This window comes from Neofelis nebulosa, chromosome 2 (assembly GCF_028018385.1).
Source record: "Neofelis nebulosa isolate mNeoNeb1 chromosome 2, mNeoNeb1.pri, whole genome shotgun sequence".
Classification (NCBI taxonomy): domain Eukaryota; kingdom Metazoa; phylum Chordata; class Mammalia; order Carnivora; family Felidae; genus Neofelis; species Neofelis nebulosa.
The window spans coordinates 184,130,492-184,154,291 of record NC_080783.1 but is presented as its reverse complement, the minus strand read 5'-3'; the positions used below and the strand labels follow the sequence as shown (position 1 = coordinate 184,154,291).

Sequence of the window (23,800 nt, the reverse complement as noted above, 5' to 3'; positions counted from 1 at the left end):
GGCAAGCTCAGGAACATTCTCTGGGCCTCAGTTTCCTTATCTGCAAAGCAGGGTGAACAGCCCCTGCTTCCCAAGCTGGTGTGAAGGAGAAATGGGCAAGCAGCTGATTGTTGGCTCCTGGGAGGAAAAGAACCAGTCCTCAGTGACTTGGGATGAGCTGTTCCCTGTCTTCAGCCCTCAGTTTCCTTACTTGTGAGATGATTCCATCTGCTCATCCGGCCCTGCCCAAAGACCAGAGGTGACAAGGAAAGTTCCAGCAAAGGCTTAACAAGCACCAGCCCCTATCCTCCCCATCACTCCCCAGTGACTGCATACTTTTCCTTGGGGGCAAAGAGGCTCCTTTCACATTTCTCTTTTTCCTTCCTCTCCTTCAGGTATTTCTCCCACCTCTAGACCTAATCAGAGACCTGTTAACTTTGGCATCTTAATAAAGTCTTCCAGTTTCCGCTTCCCTGCCCACTGCCCTGCTGCCAGCCCCTAGTCCCCAGAGGAAGTTCCTTCATGTCCACTCTCCTTTTGTTGTTCAGAGCAGTTCCCCCCCCCCCACCCCCACAGGCTGCAAACCACCACCCACCAGTTCAGGGCAGGGGTCTGTGTGGGGTCCTGCACAGGCTTACCCAGCATGGTTTGACTTCAGGCCAAGGCAAGAGAAGCCCCCCAGACAGAGCCCTACCTCTTCTGGGGGCTCCTGGGCTCTCTGTACCCCTGTCCCCAGTGTGTGGGAGTCCTGCAGAAAGGAGGGAGAGGGCGCCTCCATGCAAGCCTCTCAATCAGATACAAATCGCTTCCTGACACAAGTGTGGACAGAAGGAGGGCTCAGGGGACAATAGCCATAATCTTGCACCCTTGCCAGGTACCGTGCTGTTCATGAAGGCTTTAATCTCTGTCGGCCCTTTTGCTCTCTGCACCAGCCCAGGGGATGAACGGTGAGGCCCAGAGAGAGGCTGTGACCCTCTCATAGGCACGTAGAATAAAACCTGTGAAACTGCCGGTCTCAGTTCTCCTGCTCTGTGTCACCCCAGTGCCTGCACCCAGGAATGGGGAGCTGAGGTGGGGCAGAGGTGGAGGAGCTCAGGAAACCTTCATCTCTCTCCCCTTCCTTTCCAGTCGTCCATTCGCGCAAGCCGAGGGACCATCGGGGGCTATTTCCTGGCGGGGAGGTCCATGACCTGGTGGCCGGTGAGTTGATCTTCCCCCCTGTCTCCTCCCACCATTGGATCCTCGTCTTGTCTTCTCTTGTCTGGACCAAGGCAGCAGCCCCCCAGATAAGTTTCCTGGCTCTGGGCTCCTTCTCTGTGGCCCAAAGTCACCCTATAACCCGAGAGACCTTGCTAATTAATGCGCCCCCCCCACCCCGATAAGTGCCTCTTAAGTGCATACCCTAGGCTGGACACTGCACCTACAGAAATAATCTAGAATGTTCCCATCCTGGAGAAGCTCAGATTAGCTGGGCAGACAGACTCACAGAAAACAGGATGAATGCTGAGCTGGGGGACACAGAGGGGCTGTGAGCACGTGCAGGAAGCCTCTGGCCTCAGGGGAGGTGGGATTAGCAAAGACTTTCATGGGAAGCAGACACATCTGCTTAGTACTGTAGAGGAGTGAAGTGGGGGGGGGGGTCACAAAGGTCCAATCCCCAGCATCCTCAGGGAATCGATCCCGACACTTTTGTGAGCCCCATCTCCCCCCTCAGGCCACCTCACTTGTTTCTCTCGTTCCTCAAAACTAACTCCCTATTCCTGCAACACGATGGAGGGAGGTGAGCCCTGCCTAGAAAAGGCAGCGTGGAGTTGTCAGCCCCCCTGGTAGCTGAGGCTGTGTGCACACCTGGGCACGCGCAGCTCACACGCATGGCACACGAGTGCATGCTCTCACACGCCACCAGCCGTCCCTACAGCCTGTCTTCGTTCTCACCACTCTTCTTGCCTGCACTGGTGACAGACTCATTGAAGAGTAGAGGGGGCCCTGGACATTGACCGAGCTCTCTGGAAGGTTCAAGTATCTGGAACAGGAGGAGGTAGGGGCAAGGAGCTCTCATGCCTCTAGCACAAATCCCCAGGAGTGTGAGGGGCGAGGGGCTGGAAGCTCACAGGGACAGTGACTGGTCCCTGCCAGCCATCACCTCAACAGACGGAAGGGCACTCTGTTCAGTTGGTACCCACCCTCCCCCACCCCCATCACAGCCCTGGAGATGAGTCTGTAAGAGGGACAAGAAGCAGGACAGAGGGCCTCTCTGGTCCATCCAGGAGAGTGGCTAGGGGCGGCCGGGTGCCCGTCCAGTCCTGCAGAGAGGACATCTCCCTGCTCCGTGTGAAACTGTGTCTCACTGTAAGTGTGAGGAAACCCGAGGCCTCTGAGCAGGAGGAGGGTGTCCTCCAGACGAGCAGGGTGTAGAGACGACCCCTGCCTCCCACGAGCCTCAGTGGGGCAGGGCTTCTGCCTGCGGCTGGACGCACAACCTGCTCTGCTTGGTCCTGTTTGTGACACGAGCCCGTGTGTCTGTGTGTCTGGGCATCTGTTACGCAGGTCCCATTGCTTTGCACCCTTCCCTACCAGGCCAGTCCTGAGAAGTGCCTCACTCCCCTCTCTGTGGCCTGAGCAGAGTGTGTGGCTGGGAAACCAAGAGCAGAAAGAGTAACAGCATCCTTGTCCCCGACGGGCCCGTCTGGTCCCCCTGCCAACCTTGTTGACTGATGACTCCTCCAGTCATGAGCTGGGAGCCCTGGGCTGAGTGGGGCTGAGGCACCTCGCTGCTCCCGGTGAGGGAGTAGACCCAGTGTTCCATGCTCTGGCCAGGCACTCCCCAACAGCCCTGCCAGCGTCCCCAGGACCGCCTGAGTGTGTGTGCATGTGTGTGTGTGTGCATGTGTGTGCGGCAGCACGGAGTGGCTTCAGCATGAGAATCTTTGTGCCCTCGTGCTGCTCAGCTGTTTTCTGAATGTCTCAGTACCTTTCCTTCCTTCTCACTTTCTATCACCCAGCACCGCTAGAACAGTCAGTGAGTGGGAGCAGGTGAGTCCCCACATTTTACAGGTGAGGAATCTGAAGACTTGCCAGAGGGAGTGATTTCGTTAAAGTCACACAGGGCGCAAGGCTGGAGCACAGCTCTTCACCTCCGTCCCCGTCCTGCCTCTGCCCAGGCCCCGGAGCCCCTCCCTCTGCCCCTTTCCCGTCCAGTGAAGGATCCCATCAAATAATAAAAGATAACACTAATGAGTGCTTATTAGGTGCCCAGCAACAATCATGCACTAATTACTGGAGCCAGACAACCAGGGTTCAAAAGTTCTGTTGTTTACTAGTTCTGGAACTTGGGCAAGTCATTTATCTGTGCCTTGGTTTCCTCCTCAGTAAAATAGGGATAATAATAGGACCTACCACATAGGGCTGTGGTGAGGGTTGAGTTAGTTTGTGTGTGTGTATATATATAGATGTTGAGAGAAAGAGAGAGAGAGAGAGAGAGCAGAAGAGGGGCAAAGAGAGGGTGAGAGAATCCCAAGAAGGCTTCACACAGTCAGCCAGAGCCCAGAGCAGGGCTTGAGCTCATGAACCGTGAGATCATGACCTGAGCCCAAACCAAGAGTCAGATACTTAACCGACTGAGCCACCCAGGTGCCCCAAGTTAACATATTTAGACCAGTGCCTGGCACTTGGCAATGCTGTGTATGTACTAACCGCTATGATGTCGTCCTTATTGTGTCTATTGCATCAGATTATGTCTATTGCATCAGAGTTATATTATTGTGTCTATTGCTATCTCCTGGGGAAAAATGATCTCAACTCCGAGGCTGGCCCAGCCTGTGCTCAGCCCCTCAGCTCCTCCCTCTACCTGGCCTGGTGCTGGAGGCACTGGGTGGCAGAGGGCCTCCCCCAGTCCCTCTCATGGGGACCTCCCCCCCTCCTCTCAGCATCCTTGCCTCTGGAGGCCCCTAGATGGGTGGTCCCAGTGCAGGGCCTTGTTCTCCCTGCATGGATGCTGTTTCCCATGGCTTCCCTTCTTTCCCACTTGGCCACTCACTCACTGGGTGACCTGGAGCCAGCGGCTTCATTTTTCCTAACATTATTTCATTCCTCTGTAAATTGAAAAGATTAAACCTATCCCTTGAAATGTTTATGAAGATTAAGTGCATTAGTGCCTATGAAATGCCTCACACTGTGCCCACATACAGTAGGTACCCAATAAACGTCAGCTCCCTCCCTTCTCCCCTTTGCTCCCTCCCTTCCTCTCCTCCCTCTGATTTCCTGACCCAGGCCCTGCTCTATTCACAGCTTCTGAAGCTCACGGTCCTGGCTGTAGATTGATTTGGATTAAAATTGACCCCGACCTTTGACCTCACTTGTGCCTTGCAGATTGGAGCCTCTCTGATGTCCAGCAATGTGGGCAGTGGCTTGTTCATCGGCCTGGCTGGGACAGGAGCTGCCGGAGGCCTTGCTGTTGGGGGCTTCGAATGGAATGTAAGGAGGCTGGTCTGGAGGCTTCTCAGAGATAACGAGGGTCTGAACGTCCCACACCCCACACCCCACACCCCACCCCACCCCTGGCTTTAGTGCTGAGAGGAACCTCAGAGGTGCTTGGAGAAGCTGTATGGTAAATCGAGAACCCATTTCACAGATGAGGAAACCAGGACCTGGAAAAGGCAGAGGGACTCATCAGAGGTCACACAGCACTAAAATCAGGTCCCAGGTCCCTTGCCTCCCAGTTCGATGCTCCCTCACAGCGTGACGTGCACAGGAGGCTGTCCTTCCATGTGCATCTAGGACATGGGTAGATGTCTCTTGTTCTTGTTCTCCCCACTCTCCCAGGCAACCTGGCTCCTTCTGGCCCTGGGCTGGATCTTTGTCCCCGTGTACATTGCTGCTGGTGTGGTCACAATGCCACAGTACCTGAAGAAGCGATTCGGGGGCCAGAGGATCCAGGTGTACATGTCTGTCCTGTCTCTCATCCTCTACATCTTCACCAAGATTTCAGTGAGTACCCACCGCAATGTGGCCATCTTGTCTCCCTGAAAATGCTGAGCTTGAGTCGTGGCTTGTTGCTGGATGTAGGGATGGATGGATGGATGGATGGATGGATGGATGGATGGATGATGATAGATAGATGATAGATAGGTAGATAGATGATAGATAGATAGATAGATAATTGATAGATAGATAGATAGATAGATAGAAGGGAGGAATGGAGGAAGCATGAATCCACATACCTTCAATGCACACACAGATGAATGAGAAGTACCTGTTAAGTAAATGACAGTGACTCTCTTTAAATAATTCCTAATCTAGAGTGCATTCATTCATTTCTCTCTCCATTAATTGATCCTCCATTAAGCACCATGAATTTGTTGCCTACATGTCACTGTTCAAAAGATCCTTATTCCTCCTCCTCTGACCTACACTCCGAAAACAAACCTAGGGCAGATGGTTCGCCCATGTCCACACAGAATAGAGCTGTGGGACTGAACTAAAGTTTGGGTCCTGTGACCCGGTCCAGGCGTCCTGGCACTCCGTCCTGTTGTAGCCCTGGGATGGGTTCATGAAACAGCCATGCAATGGGATCAGCAAGCAGGCACTGAAGGGGACTGAGTCCACGAGTTGCCAGGTCGAGAGATGGGAAAAATGGTACAGCCACTTGTCCACCAATGCTGGAAAACAAGCCTAAGTCAGCATGTTGTCTGGTCAGCCGGGTTCTGTAATAAACCCAAACATGCAGAGCCTCCAGAAGTGCGGTCATCTGTCCTGGGGCTCCTGCCTGTCCGGTCAGCGTGGGCCCCCTGGCAGCTGGGCGGGCCTCTGCTCTGCTAGGGAAAAAAGGGCCTCTGGGTGCCTGCTCTCTCTTCTCCAACCCCTGCTCCCCACTTCCTCTCCTCTGTCTTCTCTTCATTCCTTCCCCCCTGCCATCACGGCCCACAGATTATCCCATCAGTGCCGCCAGACCTCATTGCTCTCGGTTTCAAAGTTTTATGCGGTGCTCCTCTGCCTGAAAATCTCCACGGCTCCTCAGCATCCTCGAGGCCAAGCCCATTCTCCTCAGCATGGCACTTTAGGCTCAGCCTCATTATGTGATGAGGGCTGACAGCACTTGGTATGGCTGAGCAGGAGGCATCATACCCTGGTGGCCACAGCAAGGGCCTCAGGTGACCTGGACTCCTGGGTCCCGGCTCTCTGCAGACTGACATCTTCTCTGGAGCTCTGTTCATCCAGATAGCCTTGGGCTGGAACCTATACCTCTCCACGGCGATGCTTCTGGTGGTGACAGCTGTCTACACCATTGCAGGTAAGGCCGAGGGCGGGTCGCATTGGGGTGCAGGTGCCTGGAGCAGAGACAGAGAGACAGGGAGAGGTGGAGGGGGGTCACCTCGGGATGCTACAGTGAGCAGGAGCGTGACTAGGGGACTGTCACCAGGAGTAGTGTGGCTGTGGACTGCTCCAGACAAAGCCACCAGCCTGCCTTCCTCTGTCTCCTCCAGAGCACCCCCCATAGGCCTGGGCACCTGGGTTCCTGGCTTGTGGCTAAGTCAGTTTGCAAATATAGGGAATTTAAACGGTGTTTGGTGGGGAGGGAGGGAGTATTCCTGGTAGAACTATCAGCCCAGCAGAGGAATAGTCTTGGGGTATTAAAAACAACAAGAACAAAGGAGGGAGGTGCAGCTGCGGTACCCAAGGGCCACTGGGGAGAGAAAGAGCTAGATTTGAGTGCCAGTGGCTGGCACCAGCCTGTGGGGGGAAGGCAGGCGGCTAGAATCGACCTACTAAGAGGACTCCATGTCTTGTCTGGTCTCCCCAGTGTGGCCAAGCACAGGGCGGGCAGCCAGAGAGGAACCCCTTGTTGGTGCTGACTGATGAGCCCTCTCCTTGGGTCCCCAGGAGGTCTCACGGCCGTGATCTACACAGATGCTCTGCAGACGGTGATCATGGTGGGGGGCGCCCTGGTCCTCATGTTTCTAGGTAAGGTAGAGACCTGAATATACCCACCATCACATCAAAATTGCTCTCCGATTTGTCTTGGGCTTTCACCTCCATGCTGTGACTGGAACTTTCCAGAACACAGGGTCATGTTCCCCACCTCCCTACCCCCATTTCCAGGGTGGGACTGCCAAAGAGCGAACTTCTCAATACACCCCACATCCCTCCCTCATTCCCAAGTTGCATACCAGTTCCAAGCCCCGGGGCTCCACATGGGACTAGGAGGTGGGGTGGGGGCATGTGACAGGTCCACTGGGGTCTCGGAGCTGTGTCGCTCACTGTGGTCTCTCTCCATAGGCTTTCAGGAGGTGGGCTGGTACCCAGGCCTGGAGCAACGGTACAGACAGGCCATCCCTAATGCCACAGTCCCCAATACCACCTGCCATCTCCCCCGATCTGATGCCTTCCATATGCTCCGGGACCCTGTGAGCGGGGACATTCCTTGGCCAGGCCTCATTTTTGGGCTCACGGTGCTGGCCACCTGGTGCTGGTGCACGGACCAGGTGATGCCCCAGACAAGCTTGGCCCGGACCATCACACACTGGGGTGGCTCCCTGTGGGAAAACCACGCGTCTAGGTGCACAGAGTGTTGGGACTCATTCCGGGACTACCTCAGGGCTCGCCTATGGCTGAGCTGAGCCCCACCTGACCTAAGTGGCACGCCTCCACTGCTCCCTTTTCAGGTCATTGTGCAGAGGTCTCTGTCTGCCAAGAATCTGTCCCACGCTAAGGGAGGCTCGGTGCTGGGGGGGTACCTGAAGATCCTGCCCATGTTCTTCATCGTCATGCCTGGCATGATCAGCCGGGCCCTGTACCCAGGTAAGAGCTGGGCAATGTTGCACTGGGGGGAGGGGTCACATGCTAGTTCTATTAAGAACACATCGGAAGTGCGTTAGGCTTTGTGGGCCACACATACAATAAGTATTTCAGTAGAAGAAATTTGTATCTGAATATCATTTTAAAATCCTACTTTCCTTTCATAAGGGAAAGAACAATGAAGGCATTCTTGGTGCCTTCCGAGGATGTTTGCCCTTTATCAAGATGTAAGGCCTAAAATGCAAAGGAGTCTACCAGGCTTTGCAGGGTAGTATATGGTCAAGGAATTTACCGGCGACAGCTAAATCATCGTACCCAGACATCTACCTGCCCCTTGACCCTCTGGCCTCTACAACAGATGCTGATTCCTGCCAGCGTCACCAGTAAACACGTCCCTGTAGGGTTGGAAAGCAAACATTGGGCCGAACCAAGAAGGCACACACAGGTTGACTCGCCCCTAACGGCCATCACTCTTCTATAGATGAGGTGGGCTGTGTAGACCCTGAAGTTTGCCAAAGCATCTGCGGGGCCCGCGTGGGGTGTTCCAACATCGCCTACCCCAAGCTGGTCGTAGCCCTCATGCCTGTTGGTGAGTCCTGTCTCCCCCACACCACCCTTCACTCCATGCCCCAGGTTCCTCCAATCCCCAGTGCCCAGGAGGGATTGCACTAAACGTGGACACGGATGCAAAGAGGGAATAAAAAAATTTTCACCTCCACACTTCCTTCCCCAATACACACACACATACACACACACACACACACACACAGACACTTTTCACAAACATCTGTAAGGCACCCATTCTGGCTCTAATCCTGGAGAGGCAGGGATAAAAGGCAGGCCCCTAGTCTGAGGCTTCATGCCATCTCCAGGACACCCAGGCTCACAGAGGGTACAATACTATGTCACCAGGGTGGGGACACAGCAGCACCGAGGAAGCCCTAAGGAGGCACCTGGCTCCACCTGGGAATGTCAGAGAAGGTTTTCTGGAGGAGAGGAAATGGAGCTGAATCCTGAGGAACATCTTAGGCAGACAAAGCCAGACGGGTGTGGGAAATGTCATTCAGGGGAGGAGGGGCTGTGTGTGCAAAGGCCCTGGGCTGAGAGAGAGCATGAAGTCTGAGCTGAAGTCTGAACCGAAGTAGAGTCACCTGTGTGATGCACATGCCGGAGGAATGGATAGCCTTGGAGAGGAAGCCGTGGCCATGCCTCACCATGGAGCAGAGCCTTTACGCTGGGTTTTAGGCCAGAGCACGTGAGGGGGACCATCTGCACGGAGGGTTCAGCTTAAGGGGAGGCAGAGAGACAGTTAACAAGGGGTTTGCAGTGGCCCGGGTGAGGGGTGATAGTGGTGTAGACCAGGTCAGTGGTTTCAGAGATGGACAGAAAGGGTTTTAAAAGATATTTGTGAGGTAGAGGCGGCAGGATTTGATGACTGATCATGTTTGAGGGATGAGAAAGAGGGATCCAGGGAGGCCTCCAGGTCCGGGGTTTACGATGACATTGAGAGTGGAGACATAGGAAAAGAGCCAGGTTTATAGAGGGAAGTCCTTGAGTTGGGCTACCCCTTCCCTTCAGTAGAACAAGAAATGAATTGGGGCACCCGGGCGGCTCAGTCGGTTAAGTGTCCCACTCTTGGTTTTGGCTTAGGTCATGATCCCCTGGTTGTGAGATTGAGCCCCGTATTGGGCTCTGTGCTGAGCATGGAGCCTGTTTGGGATTCCTCTGTCTCTCTTCTTCTGCACCTCCGGCTCATAAAAACAAAAAGAGAAAGAAAAAGAAAAAAGGGAATGAATGAAAGAAATAGTGGAGCTGGTGGGACGGGGCCTCCACAGAGGGGCTGATTGAGGGACATAGGGTGGGAGGGGAGCAGAAGAGGGGGGTCTAGGATAACTGAGCATCTGGTATGGAGATTGGATATTATTAACCAAAGAAAGAAACAACAGGCCCTGGAAGAAGGTGCTGGAAGGTGCTGGCCTAGGTTTGTTTGGAACATTTTGAGTCTTTCAGGGAGACCTCCAGGAGGTGGTGAAGTATTTGGACTGAGAGGAAAGAGGGCTGAGGCAGGGCTGAGGGAGAGTCATCTCCCCAGGGAAACATGAGTAGTCATGTTTCCAGAATCTTGGTAATTTGAGTCATAGAGACCTCAGATAGCAACGGGATCCACCCTCTCCTGCCACAGGGGGCAGAACAGGCCCAGAAAGGAAGGAACGAGTTCAAAGATCACACACCTGGTTACTTGCAGAACCAGGAAACAAATCCAGGGCTTCCCAGGGCCACCTGTCCCAGGCGAGGGCTTTAACCTGGCACCTCAGTGTCGGTGAAAAAGAACAAAAACTGAAAACACTCAATTATTAACCGTCACCCTCCTCCCCATCAGGGGCCCACTAACCAAGTGTCTCCAGGCTCTGACGCCCAGACTGAGACGTCAAAGCTGCAGAGAACCTGAAGGACCACTTAGCCGCACGGCTCTTAGGGATGCAGATAAGGGAGCTGGCACTGGGCAGGGTGGATGGGATGGCTCGCCCAAGGCCATAGAGCAGGGCAGAGGGCAGAGCGGGGCGAAGGCAGAGCTTATCCAGAAGCCGGCCCCTGGTTTTCCTGGACTCCTTATCTGCATGGAGGGGGACCTCATGCAGGGCCAGCACCACCCCCAGACTCCCGGCTCCGCCTGACGCTGCAGCCTCCATGGCTCCCGGCGGAGCTGGCCTTCACGGGAGACCTCGCCTCTCCCCAGGTCTGCGGGGCCTGATGATCGCCGTGATCCTGGCCGCCCTCATGAGCTCACTCACCTCCATCTTCAACAGCAGCAGCACCTTGTTTGCCATCGACGTGTGGCAGCGCTTCCGGAGGAAGGCCACAGAGCAGGAGCTGATGGTGGTGGGCAGGTGCGCTGCACCCCCTTCCGGAGCTCCCCCCCTCCCTGCAGGCACCCCCTCCCCCGCCCCTCTCCGTGCCCTGGGCTGCCCTGGGGAGATTCTGCGGGTGGGGAGTCCGAGCACCTGGTTCTAGCGTCAGATCCCTACATGACCTCAGGTTAGTCCCCCGCCAGCTCTGGACGCTCCTCCTCCAGAGTAAGGAGGAAAAAAAATCTCTTCCCTGTGTGTTCAACTTTCTCTTGCAAGTGAGTGACAGAGTGAGAGAAGCTGACAAGGCATTTAAGAAGGGAAAGGTGAGCTGTGTGAGTGGACGGAAGTTAGCAAGTAGCTCACCCCCAGGAGCTTCAGGATCGGCTCTGGGCCGTATTCCAGGATAACAGAAAGCCTGTTAATTTTCTCCATTGGACCCCCCCCCCCGCCCCGCCCATCCCCCTTGCATCACACCTGGTGCTGGGCACCCAGGGACATCGTGCCCTGCCCTGCCCTGCCCTGAGGGCTGCTCACGGTCTCATGATGCGGCGTGGGGGCCTGCCTCCAGGGAGATGACCCTAGGAAGGCTGTCTCCAAAGGATGCAGAGCCTTACACACCAAGCTGAAGTATTTGAACTTTCTCTTGTTGGTTTTGATTTTATGCTTTTCAAAGTATCACTTGGTGGCTTATTTTCTTTTCCTCCCTGGGCTTGTAGTTTACACAGGGTTACTGTGTTTACACAGGTTACTGGTTTACACAGGGGCACTGTCTGAAATCTTTGCTTCCTAATTTAAGGCTCTGTGACTCAGGTTTCTGGACTACCATGTTTATTCTTCCCTTTTGGTAGGCGGTACTTGAGTTTCGATAACTTGCTCTCTTCCATCTCCTGCCTTTGCACACACTGCTCCTTCCACCAGGAAGCCTTCAGTCCACTGCTGCCTAATGGAGCCCTAGCACCTGCTCACTCTGCCCCCAGCCCTGTGCACAGCACCTGAGCATCTAAGGATCTACCTGTTGACTGTGGTAGCTGCCGCTCTAGTGGGGCCTGAGAGAGAAAATGTGCGAGGGAAGGGAGAGGAGAGGACAGGTGTGCAGAGACATTTCCAAAGAAGCGTCCTTTGAGCTCCCTCACAGCCCAGTTTCACTGCCATTTATTTCATCCATCAGTGGGGTTTGGGCGCCATCTCCTGGCTACACGCATTATTGCACTCAGCCTATCCAAGAAACGTTTTTTCACTGTTTTCACACAAAATCCGAAGGGAGTGCATTAGGGAACTTGAGCCTGAGCCAGGATCATTTGAAGGGGAGTCAGGAGAAGAAGGTGGAGTACCTGTTATGAGCTAAATGCCAGTGTAAGGGTGCAGGGGTTAGATCTTGAGGAGCCCAAAGAAGGGAAAAGTCCCTGAAGTTAAAGCCATCCTGGAGAAGAGGGTTCTCTTGCACAGGGTTTGAATGCAGAAGAGAAGGAAAGGCATCCCAAGCCAAGACCAGAGGACATTTACTGAGGTGGGTGGTGCTGTGAAAGGTGTGGATTCCTTCCTGAAGAGCAGGTGGGCTTTATGACTTTAAAGACATCCAACTCAAAACTCCTGGGTTTCTTGGATTCTGGAATTCTGATATTCTGGGATTTTAACAGTCTGCATTTCCAGAACCTTGGCATTTCTGGTCTCATAGCATTCTCTAATTTTGTTCCCATGCATCCCCCTCCCTTCCCCTTTCCTGGTTCCTTTGCATCACTTTCCCCCCACCCCATGCTCAGCCACCCTGAGCACGCCTCACGGTGCCCTGTGTCCTCCCTGCAGACTGTTTGTGGTGTTCCTGGTTGTCATCAGCATCCTCTGGATCCCCATCATCCAAAGCTCCAACAGTGGGCAGCTCTTCGACTACATCCAGTCTGTCACCAGCTACCTGGCCCCGCCTATCACTGCCCTCTTCCTCCTGGCCATCTTCTGCAAGAGGGTCACAGAGCCTGTGAGTGCAGCAGGACACCTGTCTCTCCCAGTACACCAGAAGGGCCAGAGACCTGATCTGTCCTTAATCCAGGGTCTCTCTGTGACATATTAGACATACCCACTGCCCCATTCAGGCTTCCATCTCCCCATCCATCAGGTCTTGATTCATTCATTCCCTCAACAAACATTCATCGATCCTATTATGGGGGCTCCCAGATGCAATGATTTACAAGGATGGGAATCATCCCTGCCAGATGGGAGAAAAGGTGATTCAATAAGAAATAATAACGAAATATAATAACTGCTGTGAGAGTAGAGATCAGGGGCACCTAACTTATGGGATGCCTGGGAGGGGGTCAGAAGTGACATCTGAGCCTAGGCCGAAGGATTGATGGGGAAGAGAAGAGTGTTCCAGACACGTAGCATGGTGTGTGTGAAAGCCCAAGTCAGACTGGAGGACCTCTGGAGTCTGTTTCCTCTCTGACACCATAAGGTTCTGTATGTAGGCAATATAACAGCAATGAAGCAAAGTGCGGACCTGGGGAGGACCGTGCAGGCATGCCGTTCATGAAGCTGCTGAAAGCTGACAGCCTGGAGGAGCTAGAAGTCCCAGGAACCCCTCCCCCACCCCAGATAGAAAAGAGGGGCCCAACTCCACTGGGGCTAAGGGATGTCATGGACAGCCTCTGCAGGAGCCACATGACAGCTCAAAGTCATTGCAAAGGAGACCTCAGAAACCCCTCTCCCGGGGGAGTACCCAGCAATCTGTCTACTGTTTCCAGAGGTCGAATCTCCCTGCTGATAACCATGGCGCACAGCAGGGCTTGGTTGAATTCTGAGTGTTTTGCTCATCCCAGAATTCTTGAAATCAGGATCAGCATCTCATTTTTTAAAATACATATGGCAAACAGGTATAGGTTAGGTCAACTGGTGTTATAAACAAGACAGGGGAGGTGCTGGGGCTTTTCTTTTTAAAAAGCAAAACAGGAAGAGCTCTATTCTGATTTTTTAATTTATTATAACAGAAAATCAGGATGGGGGATCCTGGTTTTCCTTGCTTATTACAAAAGCATATTCCATTCTAGTTGAATACTAAGCATCTATACAGAGTATCAATTTCTCTTATCATTGCACACACAAAAACTACAAGCCAATAGGTTGAGTCACCGCTTTGATCGTTCTGGAATGGAGCCAGGATCCAAATCCTAGTGTGTCTGACTCTGGAGCCTGTGCCCTTCCCAGTGCACCACTCTGCCCGTCTTTGAGTTCAGACAAAGCCTCAGCATTAATGGGGAGCTCACTAAGGCAGACCTGCAAACACCCTAACAACCCAGTGGCTTTTAGCTTCCTAGGGCCTTGCAGCTGGACCTCACCCCTGCCCGTGTCTACCCTCTCTCCATAGGGAGCCTTCTGGGGCCTCATGTTTGGCCTGGCAGTGGGGCTTCTGCGCATGATCCTGGAGTTCTCATACCCAGCCCCAGCCTGCGGGGAGGCAGACCGGAGGCCGGCCGTGCTGAAGGACTTTCACTACCTCTACTTTGCACTCCTGCTCTGTGGGCTCACTGCCATCGTCATCGTCACTGTCAGCCTCTGTACCACCCCCATCCCTGAGGAGAAGGCAAGTGGAGTGCTTGTCCTGGGGCCCCACGAAATGTTCTCCCTACCCCCAGTGTCTGAAATTCTACCGCCAAGTTTTACTCCATTGGGTTGTCTCCTCTGCAGCCACACAGAGTCCTTGGGAGGAGGAGCTCATTGGGTTAGCAATTCCCATGCGAAAAGTAATTCATTCAATGGGAAATTTACTCAATGAGCACCTACTGTGTGCCGGGCTCTGTGCCAGGGTTACCAAGATGAATGGGGCCTGCCAGCAAGTGTCGGGGACAGGCACCAGCACACGCAGTTACTCTACCACAAGGGAGTGAAGAAGGACCAAGCTCAAAGGGAGGGGCCGAGGACAGGAGGGGCTGTCACCCCTGGGGGCTGCATCGGGTTCCGTGACAAGGTCACTTTGAGCTGGCCCTAGAAGAAAGAGTAGGGATTCATTGGCCAGTTGAGACACAGGTAAATGAGGGGAGTCCACCAGAGCGAGTCCTCACCACTCCTGTGCTCACAGATTTGCCAGTCTTCAGACTTTGAAGCTGTCTTTTGAAACCTTTCTTCATTAGAGCAAAAGAGTATTGGCTCCGGCTGCCATGACACGAAACCACAATCTGGGGGGTGAAACAACAGAAATGTATGTCCTCACAGTTCTGGAGGTGAGAAGTCTGAGGTCAAGGTGTCTGTAGGGCTGTTTGCTCTGAGGCCCCTTGTCCTTGGCTTGCGGATGCCTGCCTTCTCCTCTCTGTCCTCACCCTCTCTTTCCTTGTGCCCGTCTGCGCCCTTGTCTCCCCTTCTTTTGTTTTTAAAGTTTATTTTTCATTTTGAGAAAGAGAGAGAGAGCACAAGCAGGGGTGGGGCAGAGAGAGAGAGGGAGAGACAGAGAATCCCAAGCAGGCTCCCCACCATCAGCACAGAGTCCTATGTGGGGCTCGAACTCACAAACTGCAAGATCATGACCTGAGCTGAAACCAAGAGTGGGACAGTTAACTGAGCCACCCAGACACGCCCCCTAGTCTCCCCTTCTTATAGGGACACCAGTCATGTTGGATTAGGGCCACTCTATTGTCTTCATTTAACCTTAATTACCTCTTTAAAGGCCTTCTCTCCATGTATAGTCACATTCTGAAGTCCTGGGGGTTAGGACTTTAACATATCAATTTGAAGGAGGGACACAATTCAGCCCCAAAATAACAGAGCCCATGCCAGAAGTTAGTCCCTGAAACATTGGGTGGAAGTTATGAATAACATCTCTGACCTGTATGGTGCTTTAGAGTTTGCAAAACGACTTTATACCCTTGGTACCATTAATTCCTACCGAGGAGCCAAGAGAGACCAATTTCTCTGGTGGCTCACTCCAGAAATGGTCTCTCTTCACTGCCTGAATCTTCAGCTTCTTCTCCATTGTCTGCTCTCTCAGCCCCACACTGAGATGTCTCACACTTGAAAATCCCCTCCCTTCCCTAATTACGGCTGCCTCCCCTGCCCCCCGCCCTGCTCCTCACCAGGACACCGTGCACAGGGGTCTCCACCCCAGCCTTACTTTCCACTTCTTGTATACGTCTCATCCAGTCTGGTGTCCCACCTTCCCACTGCAACTGCTCTCTCCAAGACCCCAATAACCTTCTTGTTGCAGAAAGTACTGGTCACATCCTCATCTTCATCCTCAGTGAGCTCTGAGAACCAGACACCGCTGACCACCCCCTGCCTCCTGAAGGGCTCTCTTCCGTTCACTTCCGTGACATATTCCTCTCCAGTATTGTCTTTCCACCCTCTGCTCTTCTGCCTTCTTTGTGGTCTCAAATGTCAGGGTTCCTTAGGAACCCAAATATGGCCTATAACCCTTCTCCCCACACTGTCTCTGAGTTATCTTATCCGTGTCCGTGGATTCAACCACCCTCTACATGAAGACAAAACTCAATTTTCTGTCGCTAGCCAAAGATTCAAACCCCAAATCCAACTGTCTCCCATGACATGAAGTGACACCGCCCATATACTGCTCAATGACACACGGTGTAAGTCTGAAGTAACATTTATGAAGATGTACTTACAAGGGAAGACGCAGCCCAGGCTCTCATGACCATGCAGAGGCGTAGTTAGACGCTGGCAGGAAGAGCCCCAGAAGACGGCCTCTCACCCTGCACCGCTATACATATTTGTAGGAATCTGGGGCGGGGCAGGGGATACCTGGGTCAATATGGAACCAAGAGCTGCCTGGCTACAAAAAAAGGCTGTTTGGAAAGGAGGCCGTCCAGAGCTCAGTCACGGTTGGGTCCAACTGATATCAGCCAGAGGACTTGCTGTGCGTTCTGCCAAGCCTCCAGATAGGGAGGAGAGGTCAAGCCACCAGGGCTGTCCACGCGACACAGGTGTGCTTCTCCTCACCTGGACACCTCCACCCTGTGGAGGTGGGCTCTGCTGGCAGTCTCTAGGCAGAGTCCTCCAGCTCGCCCACCACCCATCTGATGGCCCACGGCAGGAACCTGAGAGCCATGTCTGCGGATTCCTCGCCCGGCTCATTCAATCAGTCACCAAGGCCTGTGGGTCTTCCTCCTCAACATCCCAAAGACTGCCCCCTCCATCTATCCCAGAGGCTCTGTACGTCTTGCTCTGCTTTTCCAGCAGCCTCCAGGCAGGATCCCTTTGATTCACTCTGAGAGATCTTTTTTTTTTTTATGTTTATTTATTTTTGAGAGACAGAGCACGAGTGGGGGAGGGGCAGAGAGACAGGGAGACACAGAATCCCAAGCAGGCGCCAGGCTCTGCACTGTCAGCACAGAGCCAAATGCGGGGCTCGAACTCATGAACTGTGAGATCATGACCTGAGACGAAGTCAGATGTTTGACCAACTGAGCCCCCCGGGAACCCCTCCAAGAGATCTTCCTAAATTCCACAACTTAGAGTCTTTTCCCTTTGTCTGAAGTCTGCAGTGACTCTCCATTGCCTACGAGTTTCTATTTACAAGTATCAACTCCACAGCCTGATCTTGGAAGCCTTTTGCCATGTGGCACCTGCCTTACTGTCCAGCTTCTTTCCTCCAAGTTTCCAAGCATGGAGCCTGGAACAGGTGCTCAGGGGTGCAGATTTTCAAAGACAGAGCATTCGGCTGGAGCAAGGCCTCCTGACTCGGCCCTGTGCCTGTTCCTCGAGCTCCTCACTGCTTTGCCGGCCTCCTTGAAGGGGGTTGTCTTTTCCCACAGTGAGACTGCCCCTCAAAAGTAACCGACTCAAGCGGTGTTTTCTTTCTCTCCAGCTCGCTCGCCTGACGTGGTGGACACGGAGCCATCCCCACTCTGAGTGGGAGAAGGAGGCCCCGGAGGGCACACCAGGGACCTCAGAGATGCCATCTGGGGCATGCCCTCCAGGAGGCGCAGAGACAGAGAACTCCAGCCAGGACCAAGACCAGCACAGAGGTAGGCTGGGGGGTCTGCTGGGGGGCACACGCCGCAGAGGATCAATGGGGACAGATGCCATGTTATGGATCCCCAAAGACCCACATTTTGGGAGTCATAGGGGATGGGGTCTCTGAGGGATGCCAAAAAAGTCACCTTCCCTTCCTACATGGCTATTAAACCATTTGAGAAGACAAACAAGAAGGCAGATGAGAGCCAAAATATTGCCGTTTATTGTTACTGATAAATGACAGGTGGAAAGATTCATTTTATATCCATGGGAGGTGTGCTTCCTTCTACTGAAGGCCAGCATGAGGCAGAGGAGCCCATCAGCCACCTGCCCCTGTGAGCACTGCAATGCCAAAAGGGAGGAGGGAGAGATAGAGCCAAGCATGCACTCTTTGCGCTTCCCAAACCTACCAACAGGGACGTCCCTTCACCTCCCCTGCGGAGAATGAGCCTCAGGTCAGAAAATCAAAGGGTGTTACACTGAGTTCCCTCCAAATGGAAGGAAACACAAGTCACGTCAAAGTAACAGTGCCCCACCCATATTATTCATTATTCCCCATAGAGCTTAGCAATTCTGCCTCTAGTCGCACAGAAGCATGGCTGTCCCTCCTGGGACTAGAGCAGCCATGTGTCTATACAGTTCTCCCCATCTTCATCAGGTCCCTCCAGACCAACCACCATTCCTATGAGCATCCTCCTTGAGCTGCCTGCTATGGGCCATATCAATTTTGCCCTCTGGAGGCTCTCAAAGTTGTTAGAACAGTACCTGAGTTAGGTTTACTCCAAGGCCGCACGGTATCTAAAGTGGAAAGGTGGCATAAGACATAATGTAGCTGTTTTAGACATAATGCAGCTATAGCTTTTCTAGAGTGTGATTAAATAACGCCGTTAAAACATTCTGATATAATGATATTGGAGAGATTTCCTAAATTATAAAATTCCTAAGGAAAAATTACAGTCAGAAAAATTAGTTTGCAAGCAAAAGCCCCAAATCAAATTCTATTGCCCTCAGAAATTAATAATTTAATGAAATGTAAGTTCTAAATTTACTTCCCGCCTCAGTTAGAGGGAACCCCAACACCTGGGTGGAGTTGGGGTACCTTCGGCAGCGGCCTTCTCCCTTTGGGTTTGGGGGTTCCTCCCAAGCCTCTGGTGTCCAAACTTTCAATAACTCACTTAGGCTGAGAGCCTAGGTAAGATCATCAAAGCGCCAGCTGCTGGATCTGAACGGCTGGTGGCACCGTGCTGCTCAGGCCCCTCGCCTTCCCCAGGCTCGGGGTGGGGGGGGCCTGTGCTCCCCCAAGACCTGAGAAAGTGCCCACCTTTCTCGAGGCCCTTCACCTTTGCTTAAGGCCCTTCCTAGAGAAACAGCCACATGCCTGGATCTAATGACATCGTAAGTTCCAGGACCCCACCAAGAGCTAAGACTCACATCTTCTTGCCCAAGCTGTGGCGATTAAAAGCCAGTGGTCCACGATAAAAGCTATCTGTAACGGAGAATGTAATCCTTTACAAACTTGCAAGGTCAAAACCCACAAGGGCTTACTTCAGAAAGCGCCACTGAAGCTCAAAGTCCGATCAGGTGCCCCATTAGTTCCAGTGTGTTTTGCTCTGCAAAATGTAACCCCTGGCCTCTTTCTCAGGCTTTGTGGTCCATGCACCAGGTGGGGTCTCAAAACTGTTTCTCCCCCAGTCATGGCAAGAAGCAAGCCTTGGCCCCTGTAAAATGTATGGCACAGAGCAGGCATAGGCTCTTTTAGGTGACGCAGGTAGCGAGAGAACAAAGAGGAAGAAGCTGGGAAGGAAGGGCACAGCCTGTGCCCTCCCGGCTGACCCCCAGCACTGCAGACTCATGTGGTGGTCGCACCTCCCCCTGGCTGGCCCCCATGCCACAGGGCAGAGCCCGGCCCTGGAGAAGCAGAGAGATGTCTGCTCCCTATTGGGGGCTGGCTCCCCAGAAAGACTAAGGAGGAGCTTCCCGCTCCTTCCCATTAAAGGCGAACTCTGGGGGCGCCTAGGTGGCTCAGTTGGTTAAGCATCCGAATTCGGCTCAGGTCACGATCTCGCAGTTCGTGGGTTCGAGCCCCGCATCAGGCTCTGTCCTGACAGCTCAGAGCCTGGAGCCTGTTTCAGATTCTGTGTCTCCCTCTCTCTCTCTGACCCTCCCCTGTTCATGCTCTGTCTCTCTCTGTCTCAAAAATCAATAAACGTTAAAAAAAATTAAAAAAAAAAATAAAATAAAATAAAATAAAGGCAAACTCTGGACTCCCCCTCACAAAAGGCCCACAGGCATGAAGGCTCATCTGTGCTGTCCTCAGGTTAAACAGCAAAACGGCAGTGTGATTTTATGTCCTAGAAAAAGAACGATGAAAAAATTGTTAAGGACAGCAGAGTAGATCTGAAGGAAGTGTATACAGCCAGGTTGTGGACACAGTTAGATGTGCTGAGCACCTAGTAACAGGCGCTCTGGGCCTCAGAATCGGCACGTGACTCCCTGTGTGTCATCTGCCCCTAAGGGGGGCCCTGAGAATCAGAAGAGAGTACTTGGAGGGGCTTGTAAAATGATAAAAGCTAGTAGAATTGAAATGCCACATGCCTGGCACTGTTTAGTGCAGCTTGTCGCCGGATGACCTTAAGCAAGTCCCTTCCTTTCTCTGAGCCTTTCTCCTCCTCCTCCTCCGTACAAGGAGGGAGCCAGACCAGATGGCATCCGGAGTCTTCATATCTCTGACACTCTGTAGTCACATTGAACTTACCAAGTACCAAGTACCAAAGTCATTAAGACAGTAATGTGGGTTCCGTTCAACCTCGGTGAAAAGGTTTTCATATTAATTTTATTTTAATATGCTATCCGCTAATGCAAAAAGGAAACCCCTTAAAAATACTTTATTACTTCTTTTCGAACGTAGTTTTTAATGAACTCTGCTACCCTTTAACCTCAAAGCAACCCGGCCCTGGTGCTGGGGTCTGCATGGGCACAGTCTCACGTGTGGTGAGAACATTACGGTTTCCAGAGCCTCTCCCTGCTGCTCTAGCACGAGTCACTTTTTAAAACGCTACCAAATGTCCATTGTCATTCGATGCTCAAAACAACCCGGAGAAGAAGCGCGCGTTGCGGCAGGCCTATCCGAAAGGAAAAGAGCCTGCCGCTGGGAGACGCGGAGGGGGGTTGCACGGGACCTCAGGCAGACCCGCCAGAGCGGCCCTGGCGCGGGAAGATCTCTCCGGCCCTCCTGGGACAGATCCTGCCCCGCCTGTCCTCGTGCTCCGAATGGGGATAGACCCCGTTATCCTCACCCCGTACCCCACCCTGCGGCACTGGGAGGCTCTGCTGGACGGCGGGACTGTAGCCAGACGGGCTGTAGCCAGAGCTCTCTCCCAGTCCCAGCCGGGCGCCCGGCCTGTTGGCTCGCAGGAGGGGCCCAGCGCCACCCGCCCCTCTTTCTTCCGTGTCTCACCAGCTCTCCCTCCCCCCACCCCCTTGTCATTTCCCTCCATCTGGCCTGCCCCCGCCCTCCTGGTCCTCAGCCCGGCGCAGGCGCTGGGGCCAGCTGCTGTGGGACTGGTTCTGCGGGCTGGCCGGGCCCCCAGAGCGGGCGCTGAGCCCCGCGGAGACGGCCGCGCGCCAGCGGGAGCTGACCAGCATCGCCGAGGAACCGCTCTGGACACGCGTCTGCAACGTCAATGCCGTCCTGCTGCTGGCCGTCAACGTCTTCCTCTGGGGCTATTTCGCGTGACTTCGCAGACCCGCAGACCTCCAGCGGACGCAGAGGAAACGGGGCCCAAGCCTGCGGCCTCAGAGACAGGCTTCCCTCGCATCTTGCCATGGAAACCGGCGACCACCGAGGAGGAGACACCAGACCCCCCCACACCCACCAAGTGGAGAAACGGAGGCCAGAGAGGGCTCTGGGTTTGCTCAGTGCCACACAGCAGGACTCGAACGAGCTCTTTTTTCATTACACTGCCTTACATCCCTACCTCAAAAACACAGTTTCCACCCTCTTGGTGCGTCTATTCAGGAGTTTTTACTATGCATGTGTTTTAAGGTGTAAAAGAGTGGATGATATAAGAAAAAGGGTAGCAAGAACATTACAAAAGTCCAAGTGTATCTTTGCTCACCCATATCTCTTCCTTTCTCCCTGTCTCCTTCCCCTCCCTCTCCAGTTCCCCACCCCCAGTCATCTGTTTCTAGCAGGCACTACCCCAGAGGGCCTTTACTTCCCCTGACAGCCCCAAAGGAGTGAGGGACCGGGGTGGAGTGTAAGCCTGGCCACAGACCGAGTTTTGGGCAGGGAGCTCTGGGGCAAAGGAATCTCCTTGGCACCACTCAAATTCTGCCCCTTCCCACTGTCACGTCCAAACACGTGCAGAGTCTCCACGGCCTTGAGGAATTTGAAGTCCATCTGGAGAGACAGGACTTGTTGAAAAGAATAAGCCCTGAAGAGGGCTAGCATGGGTGGCCTAGGAGCCACGGCGCCTGGGCCCCTGCCCCTCTCCTTCTGCCTGCCAGGCACCCACCTACCCTGGAAAACACCATGACCGGAAACTGGGTCACGATCCCACTCCTGCTCCCACGTCCTCTGACCTGCCTCTGTGGCGGCACTGATGACGGTTCTGTGATGTTTATCTCCCCTAGGAGATTGAGTACTCCAAGGGGCGAGGACCAAGGGCCATGTCCCGAGTGACTTTGTACCCAGAAAGTAACAGCATTCAATAAATGGTAGGCTTTGCGTGGTGGCTGGCTGGGTTGTGACTGGGGGAGCAGGCTGGAGGGGGAGCCTCCTTCAGCTGGAGTGAACACACTGCGTCTCAGGTGTCTGGAAAGAGACCACAGCCCTGTCCCATTGCCAAGGACGCAGTGAGAAGGTCCCTTTCTTTCTCTCTCTGCGTCTAGGCTGTCCCTACTCTCGTCGGACCCTCTCCAGTGCTGTCTGTGATCATCACTCCATGCTAACCACTCACTATAATTGACCACAATTAAAATTCTAGTCCTTTGAGGCTTAAACGGCTGATTTTATTGCTGCCAAATCTGCTCCAAATTTCAGTGTCCTCTGACCCTTTGACTTTACCCGTGTCACCTCACCTGCCCATGCTTTTCTCATTGTTCCCCACTGACTTTACAGGGAACTCTGCTTTCCCCCTTGATTTTCCCCAAAACCATTCCCATGAAGGATTTGTGTGCAACCGATTATACTGAAGGCTTGGGGAGGGGAAGAATCCTAAACCACAGAAGCACAATTGGAAAACATGCCTCTTTTTCCGAGCTCCTCAGCAGCCTGTTATGAGGGTTCCCCACAGATCTCCCAGGCTCTAACCTGCTGTCTGCACTGCGGTGCTCACTCCCTCCTCACTGCACACTCTCCCCATCCTGCAGGCCTTCTCCTCAGTGTCCCCTCTCTTTGTTTTGTCGAGCCTGTCTGGATCCACACCTCTGTCCTCCAGCCCAGGGGTGCATGAGCACGCTGTCAAACATAGTAGGGCTGCAGGAAGGGTGGCCACTCTCCTTCTCTACTCTCTTCGCCCGGTTAGTTCCTATTTGTCTTCATATCAGCATAAAAGTCATGCACATCCTAAGGGAATCTGTATTGTCTCAGTGGTGACCTTACCATGGCCACCTGCCTTCTGGAGCAGATAAGTCCCCAGCACCCAGCATACAGTCTCATGGTCCCCTTTGACCTTTGAAGACAGTGTCAGAGTGACATCTGTATAATGATTTCATTAATATTCATCTCATCCCTAGATTGTAAGCTCCCCCACCGAATCACCGTCAAATACAGAGGTACCGGCACATGGTGGATGCTAAAAAGAATGTGTTGTACGAATAAGTGAAAAAATAAATTAATGAATGAGTGAAAGAGTATCCATAGCAGAGGAAACCAAATATTCAAAACACAGAGGTGGGGGAAAAGCATGACACAATCAGGAAACAAAAAAAGCAGCTTAAAATGTCTGGATTGGGGGCGCCTGGGTGACTCATTCAATTGAGTGTCTTACTCTTGATTTCATCTCTGGTCATGATCCCAGGGTTGTGGAATCCACCCCTGTGTCGGGCTCCATGTTGAGTGTGGAGCCAGCTTAAAATGCTCTCCCTCTGCCCCTCTCCACTGCTTGCATGCTGTCTCTAAAATAATAAAAGAAATTAAATAAAATATAAAATAAAATAAAATGTCCAGATTGGCAAGGCCATACGCTAGGCCACCTGGCTTCTTGGGCAAGTGACCAAAAGTT

At 53.2% G+C, this 23,800-nt stretch overlaps 1 protein-coding gene across 3 annotated transcripts in view; it reads left to right on the top strand.

The window, feature by feature from the left end:
• The window catches only part of SLC5A9 (solute carrier family 5 member 9), a 28,503-nt gene extending 6,201 nt beyond the window's left edge, over positions 1 to 22,302 (top strand). The window contains exons 2-14 of one of the 3 annotated variants that reach the window (XM_058717454.1): positions 1,108 to 1,179; positions 4,348 to 4,452; positions 4,801 to 4,965; positions 6,163 to 6,268; positions 6,859 to 6,939; positions 7,255 to 7,460; positions 7,641 to 7,776; positions 8,255 to 8,362; positions 10,511 to 10,661; positions 12,426 to 12,594; positions 13,978 to 14,193; positions 17,425 to 17,584; positions 21,101 to 22,302. In XM_058717454.1, coding sequence (XP_058573437.1) covers positions 1,108 to 1,179; positions 4,348 to 4,452; positions 4,801 to 4,965; positions 6,163 to 6,268; positions 6,859 to 6,939; positions 7,255 to 7,460; positions 7,641 to 7,776; positions 8,255 to 8,362; positions 10,511 to 10,661; positions 12,426 to 12,594; positions 13,978 to 14,193; positions 17,425 to 17,584; positions 21,101 to 21,309 — 1,884 coding nt within the window. In that variant the 3' untranslated portion in view covers positions 21,310 to 22,302. Of the gene's footprint in view, positions 1 to 1,107; positions 1,180 to 4,347; positions 4,453 to 4,800; positions 4,966 to 6,162; positions 6,269 to 6,858; positions 6,940 to 7,254; positions 7,461 to 7,640; positions 7,777 to 8,254; positions 8,363 to 10,510; positions 10,662 to 12,425; positions 12,595 to 13,977; positions 17,585 to 21,100 lie in introns of those variants that run through there. The other 2 variants (XM_058717453.1, XM_058717452.1) reach the window with 2 other exon arrangements.
• Positions 22,303 to 23,800: the final 1,498 nt, after the last annotated feature.